The sequence below is a fragment of the Mytilus trossulus genome, chromosome 1, assembly GCF_036588685.1.
Source record: "Mytilus trossulus isolate FHL-02 chromosome 1, PNRI_Mtr1.1.1.hap1, whole genome shotgun sequence".
NCBI classification, from domain to species: Eukaryota; Metazoa; Mollusca; class Bivalvia; order Mytilida; family Mytilidae; genus Mytilus; species Mytilus trossulus.
In genome coordinates this window covers 81207674-81230343 of record NC_086373.1, presented here as the reverse complement: position 1 = coordinate 81230343, position 22670 = coordinate 81207674, and the positions used below count along the sequence as shown (strand labels likewise).

The 22670-nt window shown below is 30.9% G+C and overlaps 1 protein-coding gene and 1 long non-coding RNA gene across 3 annotated transcripts; both read right to left on the bottom strand.

Moving 5' to 3' along the window:
* Window positions 1-1927: 1927 nt before the first annotated feature.
* On the bottom strand, window positions 1928-15258 carry LOC134686869 (uncharacterized). Its single transcript, XM_063546689.1, has 7 exons — window positions 15159-15258; window positions 12468-12540; window positions 11582-11647; window positions 11142-11236; window positions 9558-9690; window positions 7519-7754; window positions 1928-6775 (listed from the first exon to the last, which is right to left on the bottom strand). The coding sequence occupies exons 1-7, from the start codon at window positions 15243-15245 to the stop codon at window positions 3869-3871; spliced, it is 3597 nt and encodes a 1198-aa protein (XP_063402759.1). The 5' UTR covers window positions 15246-15258; the 3' UTR covers window positions 1928-3868.
* Window positions 15259-16882: 1624 nt separating this feature from the next.
* On the bottom strand, window positions 16883-22367 carry LOC134686858 (uncharacterized). Of its 2 annotated transcripts, none has more exons than XR_010101678.1 (3): window positions 22175-22293; window positions 19314-19405; window positions 16883-17572 (listed from the first exon to the last, which is right to left on the bottom strand). It is a non-coding gene; the product is annotated as an uncharacterized LOC134686858 (long non-coding RNA). The 2 variants fall into 2 exon arrangements; XR_010101673.1 differs by having other exon boundaries at window positions 16884-17572; window positions 22276-22367.
* Between the last annotated feature and the right edge of the window lie 303 nt (window positions 22368-22670).

Genomic DNA, 22670 nt, shown 5'->3' with positions numbered 1-22670 from the left:
GTTGCTCGTCTATTTGTTTTCACAACAGCACAAAAACACACAACTTAACACTGAGCAATGAACCGTGAAAATGAGGTCATGGTCAACCTGCACGACTGACACATAGATTTTTAAATATTTCTATGCACCAAATGTGGTTGACCTATTGCATATACACAAAAAAATGTAGTATAAGAAAATAAAACCAAAACTCAAAAACTGAACTGTGACCACGGAACAATGAAAATGAGATCAAGGTCAGATGACACCCGTCAGCTAGCCATTTACACCTTACAATTATTACATACACCAAATATAGTAGATCTATTGCATACAGTATAAGAAAAACAGACCAAAACACAATAACCAATAAACTGTTATCACAGAGATATGTCTCGCCTTTTTGTAATTTTAATCACAAACTAATACATGTAATGTAAGCAAACCAATCAAAGTCAATTGACCATGACTGAGGGGGGAGCCAAAAAATCTCTATTACAATGAGATGTGACAATGCCAATACATCTGCATACCAATTATCATTGATGTACCACAAGTGGATCTCCATAAACTGACCTAATCACAAAGTAATACATGTAAAGTAAGCAAACCATTCAAAGTCAATAGACCATGACTGAGGGGGCGGAGCCAAAAAATCTCCATGGCAATGAGATGTGACAATGCCAATACATCTGCATACCAATTATCATTGATGTACCACAAGTGGATCTCCATAAACTGACCTAATCACAAAGTAATACATGTAAAGTAAGCAAACCATTCAAAGTCAATAGACCATGACTGAGGGGGCGGAGCCAAAAAATCTCCATGGCAATGAGATGTGGTAATAGTAATACATCTGCATACCAATTATCATTGACGTACCACAAGTGGATCTCCATAAACTGACCTAATCACAAACTAATACATGTAAAGTAAGAAAACCATTCAAAGTCAATAGACCATGACTGAGGGGGCGGAGCCAAATAATCTCCATGGCAATGAGATGTGGCATTGGTAATACATCTGCATACCAATTATCATTAACATACCACTGGTAGTTCCCCATAAAACTGAGCAAATCACAAACTAATACATTGTTGACGCCGTCGCCGACGCCGGAAACAGCATACCTATGTCTCGCTTTTTGACTCCGTCAAGGCGAGACAAAAACTTAACTATAACCACTGAACCTTGAAAATGAGGTCAAGGTCAGATGACATCTGCCAGTTGGACATGAACACCTTACAGTTCTTCCATACACCGAGTATACTAGACCTTTTGCTTAGTATCTAAGATATGGACTAAAACCACCCAAACTTAACCTTGTTCACTGATCCATGAAATGAGGTCGAGGCAAGTGAAAACTGTCTGAAGCATTAGGTCCTTGCAAGGTACACCCATACCAAATATAGTTATTCTATTATTTTAAATAAGAGAGAATTTAACATTACAAAAATTCTTAACCTTTTGTTTCAAGAAGTCACCGAACAATGGAAATGAGGTCAAGGACATTGGACATTGTTGAGCTTTCTGCAACTTAAGTCACAGGCTCGACAATAAGGAGAAGGGATATGATTGCCAATGAGACGACTATTCACCAGAGTTCAAATAAAGTGGATGTTATCAGAGACATATATACACATGTGTATATATGTCTCTGATGTTATCTAAGCAATATAATATTCGTCATCGGCGCGGCTTTCAACAATGAGAAAAAACACATCCGTATAGTCGGCTATAAAAGACCACATTTTCTTGAAAAACTTGTGGGTTGTCATATACATCATCCTACGATTAATGGTAAACTTTCTGGATGATTTCAAAGTATTCACCACTGTTAATAAAACAGGACACAGAACAAAATGACAGTTTTTAATATTGCTTGAACAAAATAATCTATTTTATTGAAAAGATATTTGTAATTAACATTGGAAAGTTTTGGTAATACTGTGTATGTAAATCAAGTTTTGATGCAAACACATTTTTTGTAGACTAGTTGAGTTTCCAATGACTTTTGGATTGGGAATGAATAAGTAAGAACAATAAAGTATGCAGAAAACATCGACAATTTTTATTTCTCTAACCTTACACAACAAAAATATATGTTGGGTTAGTGATTATAAAAATTGTTTTCCTTATAGACAAGACCAAATATAAAAGTTGAGTAACAAGAGTGTGTCCAAAGTACACGGATGCCCCACTCGCATTATCATTTTCCATGTTCAATGGACCGTAAAATTGGGTAAAAATCTAATTTGGCCTTAAAAGTAAAAAGATCAACTAAAAGGGAACATGTGTACTAAGTTTCAAATTGATTGGACTTAAACTTCATCGAAAACTATCTTGACCAAAAACTTGAACCTGAAACTCACACTTTTAATTTCTATGTTCAGTGGACCATGAAAATGGGGTCAAAAGTCTAATTTGGTTTTAAAATAAAAGATATCATATCACAAGGAACATGTGTACTAAGTTTCAAGTTGATTAGACTTCAGCTTCATCAAAAACTACCTTGACCAAAAACTTTAACCTGAAACTCGCACTTTTGATTTCTATGTTCAGTGGACCATGAAAATGGGGTTAACAGTTTAATTTTGCTTTAAAATAAGAAAGATCATATCATAAGGAACATGGGTACTAAGTTTCAAGTTGATTGGACTTCAGCTTCATAAAAAAACTACCTTGACCAAAAATTTTAACCTGAAGTGGGACAAACGGACGGACAGAGGGATGAACACATAGACCAGAAAACATAATGTCCATAAATGGAGCATAAAAAAAGAAGATAAAACGACGATTTTTTTTTCAGTGACAAAATTGTGACATTGCCTTGGACCATCAGCCTAGAAATAAACAGTTTTCTTCCACTTCCTATACATTCTATCTTTCTGGATAATTTGAATTAAAATCATGCAACCAGAATAAACAGTGACTACTTCGTGCTTATTCTTTTGACATCTAGGTGTCTTTTTTACAAAGTATTGTACCAACACTACATTTACTAAAAAAAACAAAACCTTTTTAACATTTACCAATATATTTCATACAATCATTTTGATAAATTCTTTATTGTTCACACCTTCTTATTCTTTATCATCAAGTTTCATAACATTGCACTTAATAACAATCTAGCTTAAAAATGTATGTTTATATCATTGTAAACAAATTAAGTCATAACTAGTAAACATTTTTTTCTCTCACATCCATTTTGTGAAGTCTTTACTAGAATCTAGATTTATAGATCTGTAAACAATGAAACTTTTTACATAAATCAGAAATAGTGTACAGCTGCGTGTATTCACTGTGGAACTTTCAAGTTTTATTCTTTTGAATGATTTTAACAGCTTCACATCAGCTCCCTTCTACACATCAAACAACTTTAATATTAACCTAAAATTATCACTTCATCATGTTAATTTGGATCTTTCAATCATAATAATGAGGGACCACAAATGTTTAGACTTTCAACCATGAAACTTAACTTTGTAATCCCTTGAAATTTATTTTAATCGTAAGAATTTAAATAGTTGACAGGCTGATATAATCAAAGATATGCTGACAGATAAACAGATGAAAACTGTATGCATCATGATTTTTATGGCAGTACATACACACAAGTATTAGACCCCATCAAACAAAACAAAAATACAAAAAAATAAAAATAAATTCATAGAACCATATTGAGGCTTAAAATAGTTTACCATACATTAACATACTAATACGCTTTATCTTGAAAATTAAATACAGAAAATTTTGTTTTTATAACCAACTTTATATACTTAAATGCATGTGTTATATTGTTGTTTACAATCTCACCAAATTCTCTCAAATTGTAAGTGCTAATAAAGTTTAGGTTGAGGTGGATATTGTCATAACATCATAAAGTTTATGGCGAGGTAGAAATCGTCATAACCTCACAATCTGAATCATCATCTGAAATGGTATCATGAATAGTGGACATTGTATTGTCCGGATGAAAAACATTACTAGTTCTTGATTTCATTGGTGTACTTTGAAATAACTCTCTTCTTCTATTTCCATTTGAATCTCTACACAAATCAGGTATAACATATCTTTCTTGATCATTTCGTCTGTTGTCTTTATCTAAATGCGTTCTTGTTGGTTTGCTAAAGTGTGTATTTAATGATTGTTTGTTCTGCTCAGTTGATATGCATACTTCATTTTGAATGACATTTGATGTTGCCAGAAATGTTTTTTTATTATTCTCACTAGAAACATATCTACTTGTCAAGTTTGTTTTTGACTGTCTATTAAACATGCATTTTACTTCTGGGGCAGTTTTTGTTCTTCTAAAATCGGAAGACGGCTTTTTAAAAGTTTCATCTTTTTTGGTTGTAATATTAAATAAGTCATCCATCTGAGTTGATTGTTGATCAGAAAGTTTAAATTTTGTAAAACGTTTACGACCCCCTGGTGATGGGGTACTAAGAAGCAGACGAGAGAAAATTGTAGATGGAGATTGTTCATTTGAGTTGAAGGGGTACGGACGATTTTTACTCGGAGTATGTTGATCTAAAGGCGACTCAATTTCATTGTTGTGATATCTCTTTATCTGCTGTTCATTTGTTTCCATAAAGACTTGTTGTTCACCATTCTCAATCATATGCAGACTTCGTTTTGCTTTCATCTTTGTCCTGCTGACGGCCTGTAACCTTTGCTCAAGAGGAGACATTAACAAACAAGACGGCTCTGAACTCCTAGAATTTTGAAGTAACTTAGCTGGAACTGATTTACTTGTATCTTGAAGCTGTAAAGTATGCTGTTGATTCTTATGTAATTCAGGAGAGCAGAAAGATGTATTGACATATGATTCTATGCTTGATAAATCTCTTGCACTTCTATATGGAGATGCATTTCTATTTAGCTGTGAAGTTTCATGCTTGTTTCTTGTCATTGTTGTCTCATGATATGATCCAATGCTTTGATCAAAAGTAGATTTGGTTGTGTTTGTGTTGGGCTTAGGCCAATTCCAATGTCTGGATCCAGACTGATGCAGATGTTTGTGACTAGATTCAATAGACTGGTTCCTACTGCACGTAGACAGATATGTAAGAGTTTCCTGAACTGGTTTTACTTTAGGATCAACTGGTTTATCAAACTTTCTATGAAATGATTTTGGAGATAAAAGTTTTACTACATCTTCTTCCGGATGAAAAAGTAGTTCTATAAGATTGGTAGTATCTTTTTTAGGGACAAACTTCCTTCTTGCTCTCTTGTGCAAGTTTTGTAACCTTACAGGAGAAACCCATTTTTCACTAGCAGCCATTTGGAAGGAAGCAGGTATGTGGAAGTTTGCTGGATTCTTTTGGTCATGATAGCACTGTTCGCTTTGTCTTAAAGTATTAAAATCTGGAATGTCCTTCCTGTTTACACCTGCCTTAAACATACTTTCAGTAACAATGTTGTGTTTGTGGAATTTTGATGATGATTTTGATGGCATATCTGAAGAATTGTTTTGGTTAAAATTTCTATTTGTTATTGAAGGTTTCATACCATATTCCTTAATGCAATGTGATTCAACATAAGAAGTTGGTTTAAAGCTAAATTCCTTAACATTTGTAGACTTCTTATGAACTTTCTCTTCATTAAATTTAATAGCTGGAGTACTGAGTGCGACGTTACTTCTTCCCTTAGAAAATCTACAGGTTTCAACTAGTGTAGATGTTTTTGTGTTCATATCATCATTTTCCAGAATGAAGTCTACATTCTCCCATTCGTTTATTTTTCTTTGTGTAGGAGACAGGACTGTTGTTGGTTTCTTCCATTCATGAGTAAATCTTTGAACTGGTTGGAGATTATTCTTAGTTTTGTCTTCAGTTTGTACGTTACTCTCAGTCATGATTATCTTTGCTGCAATACCTACTTTGTTTTCTTTCATCTTTTTATATAATCTATCTGGAGAAGCAAATCGTGTAATAACAGGTGCCCTTGAAAATAGCCTTTCACATCCATTTACTTGGGAATTTGAAGGTTGTAATTTGTTCAACTCTGACAAACTGTCTCTGTCTTCTGTTAAAGTATTGTCTGAAGAAAGCCTTTGTTTATTCTTCATATTCCTATTTTCCTTTTCTCTTGATCTTTTTTCTTGGTTAGATACGTCTGAGGCTAATGTTAGTGGAACAATTCTTTTTGTTGATTTTCCAATATCATTTCTTGAGCTTATTAGAAGATCAGATGATTCATTCTTATTATTTGGTGACTTTTTTGTATGCAGCATTGCATTTGTAGAATGATCTTGTACACCAGTTTTGACTTTATGATTCACGTGTAGTTTGTGAGTCTTGATTTGCTCTGGATGAAAGTTGAACAATACCTTGCTGTTTTCTGGGACAATATAAGTTTGGTTAGGATTTTGAAATCCATGACCACTCATGAAATTAAAATTACTTTTGACTTGGTTCTTTCCAGTCACTTTATTTATATCTTCCAGCCATTTCTCAATCCTTTCATTTTGTTGATAATCCAATGTACTAGCTTTCATGTCCTCTGGTTTTCTATAATTGAAATTTGGCTTAAACATTTCATCTACGTTGCTATATCCTTGAGTTGGGGATCTTTTAGACTCAACATTTGACCTGCTAGCATTAATTGATTTGCTAGTTTCTACAGAAGCATAGTTCTTTGGTTTTTGATTTTTAATGCTTGGATTGATTATTTCTCTGGGTCCAGGTCTTGTTGTTGTTGTATAACCAGATTTATCTATATTCTTACATGGAAAAAATCCATCAACTTCATCATAAACTGCACATCTGTCTTTTTTTAAACCACTACACTGTTAATAAAAATACAAATCAATAACCATTATTATTATCTTTTGAAAATGTTGTTATTTAAATTTCAAAATAATTTTGCCTTCATTGAACTAAGCATTTTACCGTGCAACAAATAGCTCAAACACTTTTTCTTCTCTTTGCTTTTGTGATATCCACCAGATTTTGAGATAATATTGTCATCCTTAATATGCTATGCTGTGTTTACTGAATGTTTTTGCTCCTAAGCAAGTTCTGAGAGCTGTGAGGAATATTTTTTTCTAAGAATTTTGAAAATATGCATAAGATATGTATTTCAGCAAACAAGAAGTAAAACATTAAAGGGACTTAAAATATATCACATAGCATATGACAACCTGAAGAATCTTGGCGCTTTACTCTCAACACTACCATGGAGTTTAAAAGGATAATATGCATGAAATCAGTTATCCTGATTAACACAACCTTTTCTTAATGCCCATGCAATCATTAATCAAATTGATGACAAGTTTATGATTTTCAAATCAAAACTTGTTAAAACAGGGGTAAGATTTTCACAATATTTTTTATTTATATAAAACAACAATAAATCGCAAGAAGTGACATTGTGAATACTTTGATCATGAAAAAGCTCCGGTCCAAAATTCATAAAATTTGATATAAAGTTTGGCAAAGTTATTGATGTCTTAAAAATGTCAGCATCTTAAAGCAGAGGCCACCAACAAAGAATATGGGATCCTAGACATAAACTATAATAAATACTCACCTGAACATATTTCTTATTCAAAACCCCAACATTTTCCTCTGTAGATGACAGAGAGCTGGTATCTTGGTCCATGATGTCGATGGGGTGGGGACCTTTGTCGTCAGTCTGACTATCCTCGTCATCTCCGTCCTCTGACCCATCCTCCATATCGCCAGCACTCTCAGAGGAGTAAGAACTGAGGGTCTCTGCATCACTAGGTTCATCATTCTGTTCACTGATTATCTCATAGTAACTAGCTAATATAAATGAAACAAAACATATTGCATTTTTTTCAGAAATAGTACATGCATTATATAAACTGAAAATTTTAAAATTTTACTATTGTATAAAATTTCAATGCAGGTGCATAATTTAATAGGTTTCTAATTTGCTTACAATAAATTTGCTTAAAAACAACATTAAAATAAAAAGGTTGGCTATCTTACAATGGTAGCTAAACATCTTCAACAACTTCTTTAAACACAATTAATAAATATTATGTCACATCTTATTATTTTATATATCTTACAGGAATGTGGTTAAGCAAAAACCATGACAAGAAAAGTGTGTAGCTAAGTTATGGATTCTGTCATGTAAATTGGCTTCATCACACAGATGATTCCTTCTTTTCTTTTCTTAATATAACAAAGAAGGACAATAAGGCCCTTATTTAGCCCAAATATTACTTAAAATCAAAAAGATATCATACATATTCTTAAATTGCTGAAAACTGGACTAAGTGACAAGGTATTCAGAAAATAAAAACATTTCAAATTGAAGATTTTACCATGGTAATAATTCATGATTAAATTTGCATATTTTGTAAAAAAAAATAAAAATTTCCTTGTTTTTTAAATCAGATTTTAGTATATTTTAAATTGGAAAAGTGTGTGCACAACTAAGAAACAACTTTATATTTGGTGAGATTATGTCAATAGTTATGTTCTGTTAAATTATTTTGTTGTTTCTTGGCTGCACACAATGTTTCCACAATTGAAATATAGATGGAAAACTGCATAAATTCTGTATTTTTCATTTTTGTGAAAACAGTACATAAAATGTATCATGACGTAATTGTGACATCAACAGTTAAAATCTTTATGTTTTTCATTTATATTTCTTGACCCCATGCATTTCTTAACATTATGTGTCAATTTGAAATAGTTCTAACATTTTATTTCATAAGGTCCAAAACAAGGCCTTAATGTCCCTACTCCTTTAACTGCAAACTTCTTTAACATTTTGAAGAGGATATTGGTTTCTAAATAACTTTAAACCCAAACTATTTTTAAAATTTAAACTGCAAAAAAACAAATGAATGTTTTGAGAAGTTGACTCTTGATACTGCCAAATGATAATAAAAAGAGCTCATGGCAAAGTTTCATAAAATTCATTGTAGGGTTGAAAAAAGTCTTTGATGTCTTAAAACTTTGACCTTAGAGTGTTTCTCAATGTCAAACGTAAAAAATCAATAAAACTTGGAAAATCTCTGATTTTGTTGAAGTATTCTTAAAATTATTAAAAAGAAATCTTAAATTTGATTTCTTTCCCCAAGGACAAAAGGTCACCCATAACTTATGAACAACAAATCTTGAATGTGTATTTAACCAATCCAAAAGTTTGGAATCAATTTAGTTTCAATAGGCTATTTTGCCAATTACCGTAATTGACCCTGAAATAGAGATCCCTCTTTCAGTTGTCTCCATTATGAGGGACATTAATTTTTATTTATAATGGAGAGCTAGCAGAACGAGCAAATTTACCTGTGCGTAATGTGAGTAATCTTTAAGGTTTTCAAATCTTTTAATTATATTAATTTGTTGTTCATCTGAAATACTTTTGACATCCCAAATTATTTTTGATGAAAAAATAGTTAAACCCTGATACATCACTTTTAATTCATCATAATTTGCATTGGCAAAAGCCAATTTTGTCCGGTATGGAACCAGTCTACGATTGACAAAGGGAAGTAATTTGTTTAAAAAGTGTTATTGGCAAATGGACTATTGACATTGGATTTTTTAAGATATCAAATATTGTCAATTATATGTTTGACTAACTTTTCAATGCTAGGAACTCTGAATCTTCTTCATTCACAGGTTCAGCTTTATAAGATTGTGAGATTATTTCTTTGGTGAATGTTTCTTCCACATCAGAATAATATCTATCAGACGGACTCCAATTGTTTATAGTCTGCAATGAGAAATTTGTATTATATATTAAGATCTATTACATTGCAGGAAGCCACAAATAAATTCAATAAACAACTGCAGGTTATATTTTCTATTTTCACAAAACTTATACTAGAATTACATGCATTTCTCATTGGTTCTCACAATACCTCTCATATATAAAAAATATATATTACATTTTGTTTGAACTTTCACAATTATTACCCTTACTCAAGCTATTTTATTTTATCCTCACTCTAGGAATGTTTATGATATTATGATACCCCTCTCAAGAAATGGAGGCTTAATTGCATTCACTTTGTGATTAATTCCATTTATGGAACAAATATTTCATTCACACTTTTTCATGTACAAATAAACATCTTGACTTTATGTTAGGTCACCAGCATGACAATGATGAGTTGTAATGTGTGTGCAACTTTTTTTGGCTCTGTCAGGCACCCTTTTTCTGTTTTCCCATGCTTTAAATCATGTGTCGGGTAACATTATTCTAAGCATTACAACATGAGCATCATTCAATATTACTATTACAAAATAGAAATTTTAACGGATTTCATAAAGGTGAAGTATTTTTTAACATAATAAAGAGTATGAACTTCAAATCATCATCATGATCATCCACAACAAAACTACCATGAGGTTAGTAATGCCCTTTATCATCAGGCGTGACTTCCAGCTACCATTATATAATTAGTGTCAAATTGTTTAAAATACTACTGTGATTCATCAAAATATCCTTATCATGATTCGTCAGAGGTCTCAAACAATTATCGTTACCATCAATTTTGAAAAAACAGTTGATTTTTTTTGGTCTAAAAGAAAATGTATATTTTTTCGTCTTGCATCAAAGGTACCTCCTACCATTACTCCCATCTATCATGTTTGTCTGTTTGTCTTTTTCATTTTTAGCCATGGCGTTGTCAGTTTATTTTCAATTTATGAGTTTGACTGTCTCTTTGGTATCTTTCGTCTTTCAAATATTATTGTCATCTTTTAAGCAATTAACATTGTTGAATAAATACTAGATATTTCAGGAGTTTCTAGAACAACTTGTTCATTTTTCGAATACTGTGCCATCAAAGATGTAAAAAATGTCAAACTTACAGACCACAGTGTATCTATATAAAGGTTGGTAAGACCTTTTAATCAAAAGTTGCACCAAAAACTATCTTACAGAAATTATAAAAAAACTAAAATGCACTTTTCCTGTTATAAAGGTACTGTAAATTCAGAAATGATTGAAAGGTTTTCATTAATGCAAATAATGCATAACTGGGTGACTATTGCAATAGTAAGAACTCACATTCTTATTTCTGTTACATTCATTGAACATCTGCATTCAGATTTTCCTGATATTGCAACAATGATGTCCATTCTTGAAAAATTACAAAAATAAATGCATGCAATAATTTCTGAATTTACAGTATATAGATTTCTGTGTATGAAACTTGCCGTTTCTTGTAAACTCGAATCAGCATCAGTTATCATGGAATACACAGATTCATCTTTGGCAGTACAACTTCCATTAGCTCCAGATTCTGATAGTTCTATAAAAATACATTTTAGATATAAGTATTTATTAAATGTAATGAATCATGAACAACCATTGTGTTCCTCAATAATAGGATAAAACCTTTTACAAGGACACCTTTACAGAAACTGTCTCATTTTTACCTTCCAATGTGAAAATTTAGCATGCTTTGAATAAACTTGAAGTTCAGTTGTTGTTCATGTATACAGTTGGTTCATAATTTGTATAAAATTGGTTTCAGAGGACAACAGTCTGTCATGGTATCAGACGTACAAATAAATATAACAGATCATAATGTACTTCTCACTAATGTATTTCTACCTAAGAGAGCTTGTTTATATGTTTATACTTAAATGTTTACCTTTCTTCTTTGTAGTGAACAGTTTAGAATGACCAAATGGTTTTGACTTCAGCTTTTTAACAACACCTGTAATAAAAGAGAAAATAATATCATACAGTATTTATTTACTAATAAATATAAAATTATACCAGGGCTTTTACCAAATTTGGTACTGTTTAACGCATAGCATTTATTTGTTCACTGTTCATGATGTTAAGTAAATTTTACATGTCAGCAGGTTTTGAATAAAACACTTTTCTTTCGTATATATTTAATAAGTAAATTATGGTGGCTCGAATATATACTGATTTTACCACTGGTTGACCCTTTATGCTTTATATTTTACCACGAGCTAAGGCAAACATCATTGTTATCTTTATAAGTTATATTGTTGTTAAATTTGTGATCAGCGTCTTGATCCATGAATGTTTTCTAATATGGCAATTGTACATTAATGAGTGGCATTGAACATAATAACCGTGACAACCCAGGTTCGAATCCTAATCACTGCACCAATGTAAATTGATGTGTATAGTAAATTATGATAGTAAGAATGACTAAGGCGTAATCAATTTTAATATATCTGCCATTACAACTTTCTATTCAATAAACATATAATCCTACATCACAAATATGAGATGTCGCAAAGATAGCGGCAGCACTGCAAAAGGGCATCACATTAATCACATATATTTCAACATATTTTACTAGAAGTTGATCCGAGTAAGTTATATCACAAACTTGACAGCTAAATGAAATAATGACATCTTTTGTCTGTATCCAATACCTTTATATGGTGTCAGAAAGTATAACAACTGATAAAAAACAAATTACATGTATTTGTTTTTGAAGATGATTATTCTTTATGATGTTCATGTAATTTGAAATAGATATATTATCTTCTTACTTTCATCCCTAAAACTACTGCTGGTCAGAGTTGTTAAATCTATTTCAGCATCATCTGGAAAGTGTCTGTCATACTAAAAAATAAACAATATAAAAAGTTTTGAATATCCTCATTATAATCATAACACCTCCATCCCTTTTGCATGTTTTGTAAACTGTCAGACATTATACAAATCAAATTTCAAAAAATATCATGAAAGGCTTAGCAGAGAACGGTGTCTTCAACGATTTGCTAGCTACAAAACAAACATGTATTGCAATTGTCAGTTAACATTTAACATGTTTAAGCTGGTAACACATGCATGACATGTTATGCATGTACATTGACGATTGGACATAATATATATATTTTTTTTGTAAAATGGGCATTTAAAAATCTTTGATATGGTACTGTTTATCATTGTTTCATTTGTGCTTGTGCTATGTTATAATACACCAAAGCGTTTTTATCATAAATTTGTAATTCAAATTTGCTATATGGTCTCTTACACAGCTTTTGTTGAACTCATTGAGATAAGAAAAAAAAGGGGGAAGAGTTGTCTTAAGTCATATATCTTAAAAATTAAAGTAAGATGTGATACATGTTATGATGTAGGATTGCCAATGAGTCAACTCTCCAGAATAGACCAAATGACAAAGAAATTAACAACTAAAGCTCATTGTATGGCCTTCAACAATGAGCAAACCCCATACTGCATTGTCAGCTATAAAAGACACTGAAATGACAAATATAAAACAATTCAAACAAGAAAACTAACACTCTGATTTATGATTTATATACATAATGTCTGTTTGCTTTATGTAAAATTTGGCATAACGTAAAGACTCATAGGGATCATATTCTAGATCTTGACATTGAATAGACAGTGTCTGACACCTAATTACAGTTGAAGAGTTTTTTTGTTTGTTATTTTCCCAGTAATACATGTACATGTATCTATGTACACTGAATTGTGTGAACACATTTGATATAGCGTTATTGGCTTATTGCAGACAGCTGCATTTACTGCAGTTCTTTTTTTTTAATAAAGGATTTTACATGTACAAATAAATAACATGGTTATTAAAGCTGGTACACAGTTAAAAAAGACTCCAGAGCCTCGGTACAGATTTTTGTGCTGAAGTTAGCATCCATCATTCTGTGTGTGGGATTTTCTAGCTACATGTATGTTAAAGACCTTTTGGTGGATAATATTCAATACCTTGAATACATATACATGACATACAGAACCCCCTCCCTCAGAAAAAAAAAGATAATTGTAACGATTTGAATAAGTTGATATTTCTGGACACACCACAATTTTTTTAATTTTAATATTTTTGTTTAGCATGTTTTAAATACTTTTAAATAATAGTTATATTATCTATGTATTTTATTTTGAAGCATCCAACATGGTGGCCATTGTGATTTCCATGGTCGCCATGCTGGATGTAAACACTAAATATAAAATGATCTTCATGAACTTATTTCCTTTCTGTAAATCATTTTTTAAGTTTAATATAAAATACATCGATAATATATTATTATTTAATAATCAACGTTTAATTGTCACCAATATCATCATTATGTGCTAATATTAAAATTTCAAGTGTTATTCAGTCATTACAAGTGTTATTCAGTCATTACAAGTGTTATTCAGTCAAACATGTTACATGTACCTCCAAAATGACTACATTTTGTAAATTGGTTGTCAATTTGACCAGATGCTGATTTGAATAGTTTCCTAGTAATAATGTACCTTTCTAAATAAAGTACCTAACATGGGATTCTGTCAAAGTTTTATGTTGTGTTGAATAACTTTGAATCAGGTTTTGGTTAGTGTATTGCTATAACTTTGTTTCATTGACTTGTTTCAAAATAGAGTGAGATTCTGACTACGTTTTTTTTGGTGTGTTGAAAATTTTTATCATGTCTGATCATGTTTTGGTTATAATAGTGTATAATAATTGCTATATTTTATTGTTTCAATGTTTCAGATCAAAGGGACCAAGCTGATAAAAACAATTATCTTTTGTGTTTTTCATTTAAATCTTCAATCTTTTACTCATACCAAGCTATAAATACATTCAGTATTTACACAAAAGCAATTAAAAACAACAATCATGATTTTCCAATTATTCAACTGGAATTTGAATTAAAATTGGGCGTGAACGTGTAGAGATGCAAATGGACCTTGGGTGCGAACGTGTTGGGTGCGAAAGTATATTGGGGGCAAACGGACCTGATACCTTGTGCTGTTGTTGCAGAACTTTATCTGATTTCTGCTCTTTGGTTGGGTTGCAGTCTGTTTTCACAATTTTATAACAAATTTATATAAACATCCATTCAGGTTTTTTTTTGGTGCTGTTTTTTATTACTTATTGCATGCTGCATGCCTTGTTTTATTTGTTATTACAGATGTTTTTATATTCGGTGAAAAGCTCATTAGAGCTTAAGTTTGTATTGTTTGTCAATATGCCGAATCCAAATAAAGTTTTCCTTACTTACTTTACTTATACTTTGAAACTTAAAAGATACATTTAAATTTTATTTGTCCAAGTTAATGACATGTATAGTATTGAACAGTTAAAAACTTTTTAGCTTTGATACATAATTTCAAGACTACTTTATTATTTGGACTTGTTCCATTCATGCATGAATAAAAATTATAGTGTTACTTTGAAAAATAGTTATGCTTATATGTTGAACAACCTTTCGAATAATTGCATCTATGTTGGATTTGTAACGTCGAAGATTATCCTTTTCTTCGAAAATGAACCTTTTTAAATCTTCCGCCATATTTGTTGTGGTTGTTATCTCCCTTTATAAAAGAGATAAAACCCATTTAACGAAACCGGACTCGAACCATGACAGATTCACAAATTGAAATAGTAGTGTGGCAATTAATAACATGTTTTTGTTGAGATATAAATACAGACAAAATATGATTTACATGAGATTCTGATAAATGAATAATAGCTCAGGTCCTTTTACAAAAATATATATTTTTCCTCACCAAAGAAGCCTGACAAGGCGGAATACTGTTATACAATGAAAGTTCTTTTTAAAGATAATGTGAGACAGATGAGCTGCATAGTGTTCATCGGTGTTGTTATGATGCGGATATTTAGAAAAAAATAATCTCCATAATTATCATTTATTGGTTACTTTTTGTGTGTGTGTGATCAGATCATAAATATAGTTTTGCATGGTAATAGCAGTGACATATTGTTTTATCATATGTCTTTTGTAATAGTTAACAAGATTTGATTAATTCTTTGGGATTTAATTTTTGCTCTCAAGCGTAACATATTTTGATTATTTTCTATTTGAAAAAAAATCTGTTGATTTTGGGGCTTCCTTATGAGGGCTGTTGTGAGAGGAACATACAGCGTGCTACATTTTTTAAGCCAAGAAAATGCCTCAGTTGAAATTCTGCAAATATCTCATAGAGCAATATTAATAGCAAATTACATGGATGCTTAATGTTTGGTATATGACCGTGTTCTACGCGACACATACATGAAGGTCAAACATCAATTTGTTGAATGAAATAAAATCTTTAACTACTAATGGTTACCGTAGGAGGTCTACCGGAATTTTTAGCGAGGAGTTGTGTTTTAAATTGCTAATTGTTTTTTTTATGTAATCGCTTTCTTATTGTCTTCGTTTTCGAATTCTGTTTCTTAACCCCTATCACAGAATGCTGTAATAGACGTAACCGGTAAACAACGACCCTCAACATATCACCCTTAATCCCAACATGATGCTGTAATAGACGTTCGGTGACCTATAAACACTGGACACTTTTAATTTGCAAAACACTCATTTGCAAATCCGCCGCCGCCTCAAACAAGAGCTACAGTATCATGTATATAACCAAAATGTGCGGAATTACATGGGATTCAATAATTTCATTGGTTTTCTACTGTTTCTATTATATTTATTTTGCTATTTGATTTATAAATACATGGGATTTTCAATATCCCATGGGACAGGGCAAAATCCCATGGGATTTACCATTATCCCATGGGATTTTGGTTAAATCCCATGGGATTTTTTTTGGTCCCATGGGATTATTGTTGTCCCATGGGATATTTCTTGTCCCATGGGACAAAAAAAATCCCATGGGATTATATTTATCCCATGGGATTTTTAATATCCCATGGGACAAAATAAAATCCTATGGGATTCAAATTATAAATATATAGACATAATTATACAGTAATGTGTATGTTACAATGAATGCTGTTTGGTAGTAAATAGTTTTAAATGTATACAAGTATTTTTATATTTTATATATATATTTATTTTTTCCATTTTGTTACAAACATGTTTTTTATTTGTTTGTATGACAATAAAGATTATTCTTATTTTTGAATGTATAATAATATATATACGGTCAAAGAGTAAATTCCTTTAAGTAAAACAAAATGATGACATGTCTAAATAAATGAAAAAAATGTTGTTTTGAAATCTTTGTCTTTTTATTTTATTTTAAAAAATAGAACTTTTCTTTGTTATAGCATGTATAGTTTCATTGCAATACATGAATATGCAAACAATTTGAATTATATACCTTATACATAATATTATGTAAAAGTTAAAGTTAAAGTTGTAGTTTTCTTTTTTCATTGCTTGCTATGTACAATTATTCAGTCCACTATACATGCTACATAAGAATTAAGTCAATAAACAGTAAAACTATTTCATCCACCAGAATATTCCTGCAATTCTTAGACAAAACATTTTTTCAATTTGTTCTTCAAAGATCTTTCTCTATACATCTTTATTGGATGGAGCAATTCAAATGAAAAGCAAGTTTATTTAGACAACAACAAACTAAAAATTTTTTCATTCAGTCCTTCTTCCAATTGATAATTCCGTACATTGTTGCATTTCCGTGATCAAGTTCTTGTGCATCTAGACTATGATTGTGATGATATGACTCAATCTTTTTGTTTAGTCGTTATGTTGAAATTTCCTCTTTCTTATAAATGAAGGAAAAAACATGTTCCATTTCAAATTCATAAAAAAAGTCGCACTATGGAGAAAAATATCAACTTTAAGTTTTCTGTTCAGTATTGATCTGTTGAATGATGACCATGAAAATCAAGATGTCTGACCTACAAATACACAAAATTCAAAAATTATCAGTGAAGAGCAGCAATAAAATAACTATTTTATCATGTTTACGAACATTTCGGACATTTCGATAAACTTTCATTTGAATATTCATTGTTAGGACTCTTATTTTAGTGCTTTGTGTCTATGATTTACATATTACCGTTGTGTTTGGTTCCTTGGTGCAGACTTTTAAGATAACCCGATTGCAACAAATGTCTACAATTTGTTCAAATGTTGTGTGCTGTTATTAAAACCACTGTCGGGTATAAAGTTTGTATATAAGTTTAATTTTTGTTAAATTAATGGGCTTACGGGTCTAAATCATTTTTATAGGATTTCGCTATATTTTTCTATAAATGAACTTTATCAAATATTTCAAAGAAAAAGAAAAGAAAAAAATAGGGTCACCATTTATTTACGATTACAATGCCCCTTAGAAAGAAGCATACATTTTTGTAAAGGTACTTTTTTTTCTGTTGAACTAATAGGAGAAATAGAGGTAATATCGAAATGAAAAAAGAACTAAATTATGGAAATGGCTTAAATTTTAAAATAGTTTAGTTTAAGAACGGTTTATTTGAAAATGATAATAAAAACTTAAGGTCACAGATGAGTTAAAAAAGATATTACAATTCTAATGCTGAAAAATGGCATTTTGGCACCAAAGGGAGATAATTTTGAGTTTCAATGATACAAAGGAATATACATTTTGAAAGTCATCTGAATGATTTTTGTACCATATGATAAATTAACAACTTATATAATAAATAAAGTTAAGTTATGAAAAAAAAACCTGTCCCAAGTCAGGAGCCTGTAATTTTGTTTATGTGTTACATATTTGTTTTTTGTTCATTTTTTTTACATAAATATGGCCGTTAGTTTTCTCGCTTGATTGTTTTACATTGTCTTATCGAGGCCTTTTATAGCTGACTATATGCGGTATGGGCTTTGCTCATTGTTGAAGGCCGTACAGTGACCTGTCACCAATAATTGTTAATGTTTGTGTCATTTTGGTCTTTTGTGGATAGTTGTCTCATTGGCAATCATACCACATCTTCTTTTTTATATACCCAAGAGCCTCCTTAAATGTCATTTGAACCCTATTGGAGAAAAGTCTAATTGGATATCAGACTGCCTCTTATTTTTATATCAACCCAGAAATATTATGCCTGTCTAATATCAGGAGCTTGTACATAGTTCAGTGGTTGATGTTGTTTCATATATGTCATTTTGGTTTTTTATAATTTTTTGTTTTTAAAAATTTGTATGGTATATTTAAGTTTGAATTGTTGCTTTGTTTTAAATTGTGTTAGTGTTGTCTTTTATAGAATACTATATTATGTATAGGGTATGGTTTTTTTGTATTACTTACAGGCCATCATTGGCCTCTAATAATTACTGTAAATTCAGAAATTATTGTGTGCACTTATTATTGCGATTTTGTCATTTTAAACTTGAATGCGATTTCAATTTTTACGATTTTGAGCAAAGTCATGCTTAATTCAGTTAAAATATTACAAAATGCGAGTTTTAATTATTGTGTTTACAACTCTGTCGCATTATTCGCAATAATAAAAACCTCGCAATAATTTCTGAATTTACAGTAAGTACAATGCTTACATCCTCTTAATTGAACTCTGATGGATAGTTTTCTCTAATCTCATTTATCATACCACATCTTATTTTAATAAATATTCAATCATTGTTCAAGGTCAAAAACTTTAATAACAGTGGACTTACCATTTAGACTTGTTGACCTCTGTAAATCTATTTTTGTTGATAACTTCTTCTGTTTGTAGTTTCCCTTTATCTTTAATGTTCTTGCCCTACACCTAAAGGGGTAAAGATTATCTTAATTTTAATGACAAAAATAACTACTACATGTATTACATAACTAGTAAGCAACTGAAAATTATGCCTCATTTGTATATAAAGTTGATATTGCTCATTATTCTTGCCGTTTAAAATTATCATTATTCTATGAAAACGAGGTCACAGTAAAATTAACCTTGGCAGACAGACATCTTCCTATTTTTATATGACACCTTGCAGTCATTCCATACAACATGAAGTAGACCCATGCTTATAATATCTGATAAAATGACAAAACCAAGAAAACTTAGCATTGACCTAAGAACCATACAATGTGGTCATGGTTATATGAATCTGCCAGACAGACATTCACATCTTAAAATTGTTACATATCCACCAGATATAATCTACTAGTACCTGTTACTTTAAGCATATGATAAAATGACAAAACAATGCAGTGTTACATTGACTAATGAACCATAAAAATGAGGTCAAGGTCATATAAAATATGGCAGACAGACATGTGCATCCTACAATCATTCCATTCACTAAATCAAGGAGCATTATTGCTTACAGTATCCGGAAAAAGGACCAAACCACAAAAACTAAACATTTTCATAGTTCCTTATACCCTGCCACATTTGTTTATGTATGTGCCTGTGTAACGGTTTATTTCTTCCTCTGTGATATTTTATCCTGGGGATAATTTGTCCCGGTAATATTTTTCCAGGCATGGTATTTCACAGGTAGATGTTTTCCAGAGGAGTGAAAATCTATCTGTGTTATGCGGATAGTATGTATCGGTATATATTTGCCGTACAATATTTCACAGAACCTTGTGAAATATAGTCCCATTAACTAGTAAGTAAGTTTATACTCACAATCAATAAATACCTGACTATAACTATAAAATGTTTCACAAAGGTAGAACAAATTTGCATAATTTATCAAAGGGAGGTAATTATGAGCAATTTATATTTTAAAGACATTAATATAATAATATTCCTGAATCTATTTCATAGTGAAATTTTGTCCTTGAATCTTATTTTTTGTATATTCATTTATATAAAAAGATGACTTACAACATAATTTTTTAATAAGCCAGATAAAATTTAACAGGTAAATACTATCCAGCTGTTAAAATTGCTTTTGTTCCAATATATTGTTATGCTATAATATATCTGATTTCCATATGCAACTACATCTTTTTCACCAGACAAAACTATTTATATAGTTAAAAAAATATTATCATAATCAACTTCTTCAATTACTGTTAAACAGTAGTAATGCAACTATATTTCTACCTTTACCTTTTAATTTATAATTGTACTGAGATCTGAAAACAAAGTTCTCACTTTTACATGTATTTCGCTTACCTTATTTAATCATGATATTATTTCACAATTACGATCTTTAAAATTATTTCTGGTTTTCTTTCTTATGTTTAATCATAGATGTAATACCCATCTATGGTTTAATGATAATTTTCTTTTTAAAAGAATGATATTTACTTGAATATTTCAGGATTTTTTTTCAATGATAATTTGTGAAATGAATCCCATTATAATACATTTTAGTTTACAATAGAGGTTTAATTCAAATACACTTTTATTATTTCATGGTGTTTGTAAAGGATAAGTTTTTGCTAAGGACTATTCAATAAGTTAACTACTCAGATAGAATTTCACGGCAAAGGAAAAAATATCCCAGGAAAATATTCTCCTCCAGATAAAAAAATAACAACAACTACTGTCACATTTTTTCCTCTGGATCAAATTTCACCCAGATATAATTTTGCTTTACACCTGTTCCAAATCAGAAGCCTATAATTCAGTGATTGTCGTTTGTTTATGTGTAACATATCTGTTTTTCCATCTATCATAAGTTTTGTACATAAATAAACGTTAGTTTTCTTGTTTGAATTGTTTTACATTGTCATTTCTGGACCTTTTATAGCTGACTATGCAGTATGGGCTTTGTTCATTGTTGAAGGCTGTACAGTGACATTGAGTTGTTAATTTCTGTTTCATTTGGTCACTTGTGGAGAGTTGTCATATCCCACCTTTTTTTTTATCATGGATTTGTATAGTAAGGTTCTACCAAGCATTTCCCCTGTTTTGTGACGAATACAAATAAATTTCATATTTAAATACAATACATGTATATTGTTTTTATACTGAAATCACTAAAAAAAAAAAAAAAAAGTGTAACAAATATTGTTAAAAAAAAGTGTTTGGAATTTCCCTCTTGGGGTACCATTTTGGGGGTATTTCCCTATGACCGTAGTCAAGGGGGTAAGACATAGACATTTTAATGAATTAAACAGGGAAAAGTAATATAAGATATGACTTCGCATTCTTCTTCAATTTTTAACGTTTTTATCACAGGCACTTTGAAATGTTAATAAAAAGTTGTTTTCAACTTGTCGCTAAAAAAATAGATAATCTTAGATAGTCTTTCACCTAAGGCGAAGAAAAAAGTTTGTCCAGAGAAAAAATCCAATGCCCCCCCCCCCCCAGAAAATCAAATGGTTGCTGCCTAAACCCCATATTGACAGAAACAAGTGACTGTGGTTTTTATACATTTATATATACAGATATTTTATTTTTTTTAATTTTTTCTGAATGCGAGGTGCATATTGATATTAAAAATAAATATATCAGAACAGTAAATAGAAATAAAAAATAATGCCCCCGAGGTCATATATTATAGGACGAACTATTTGTCCTATCAAATTTGTGACTTTATTTACTGTGTCTTTTTATCCTGTGACTTTCTTCCGTGTTTACCTTCCTTCTTAATCAGTGAACTGAATATTTGTTTTTTGCAGTAGTACGGGTAACGAGTCGATATCTGTTATTAATCATGCAAATTGAGTGTCAACACTTACACAATACATTTTTCAGAGTGTCAGCTTAAAACAAGGAATCACTGGTGATAGGGGAGTGTAACCGGTGATTTGCTCCTGAATCAGATAAGATTTTCCAAAGCCAGGAGAACCTCTTTTAAAATTGAGCACAAAGTCGTCTGAGGAATTAATAATAATGCTACTAAAAATATTTTATTCCCCCCATTTTTCACTTTAATTACCAAATCTTCACGCGACTGTGCTTTGCGTGAATATAAAAAAAATGACGAGGCCGACCTCACGAATGAATATACAATTGAAATACTGGACCATCGATTAGCAGAGCTCGAGCAGCAGACTGAGTAAACTTCCACATAAATATCTAAGTTATTTACGACTAATACTTACTGTGCTCCTGAAATCAGAATAAAGTTGTT

Bases quoted from the DNA above. Each gene is read 5' to 3' on its own strand.
- LOC134686869 (XM_063546689.1), bottom strand. From the start codon at position 15,245: ATGGCGGAAGATTTAAAAAGGTTCATTTTCGAAGAAAAGGATAATCTT. The intron at 11,237-11,581 runs GTAAACATTTAA...GTATTTTTATAG, and splicing joins GTTCACTACAAAGAAGAAAG to AACTATCAGAATCTGGAGCT. The intron at 9,691-11,141 runs GCAAGTTTCATA...TTCTCATTGCAG, and splicing joins ATTCGAGTTTACAAGAAACG to ACTATAAACAATTGGAGTCC.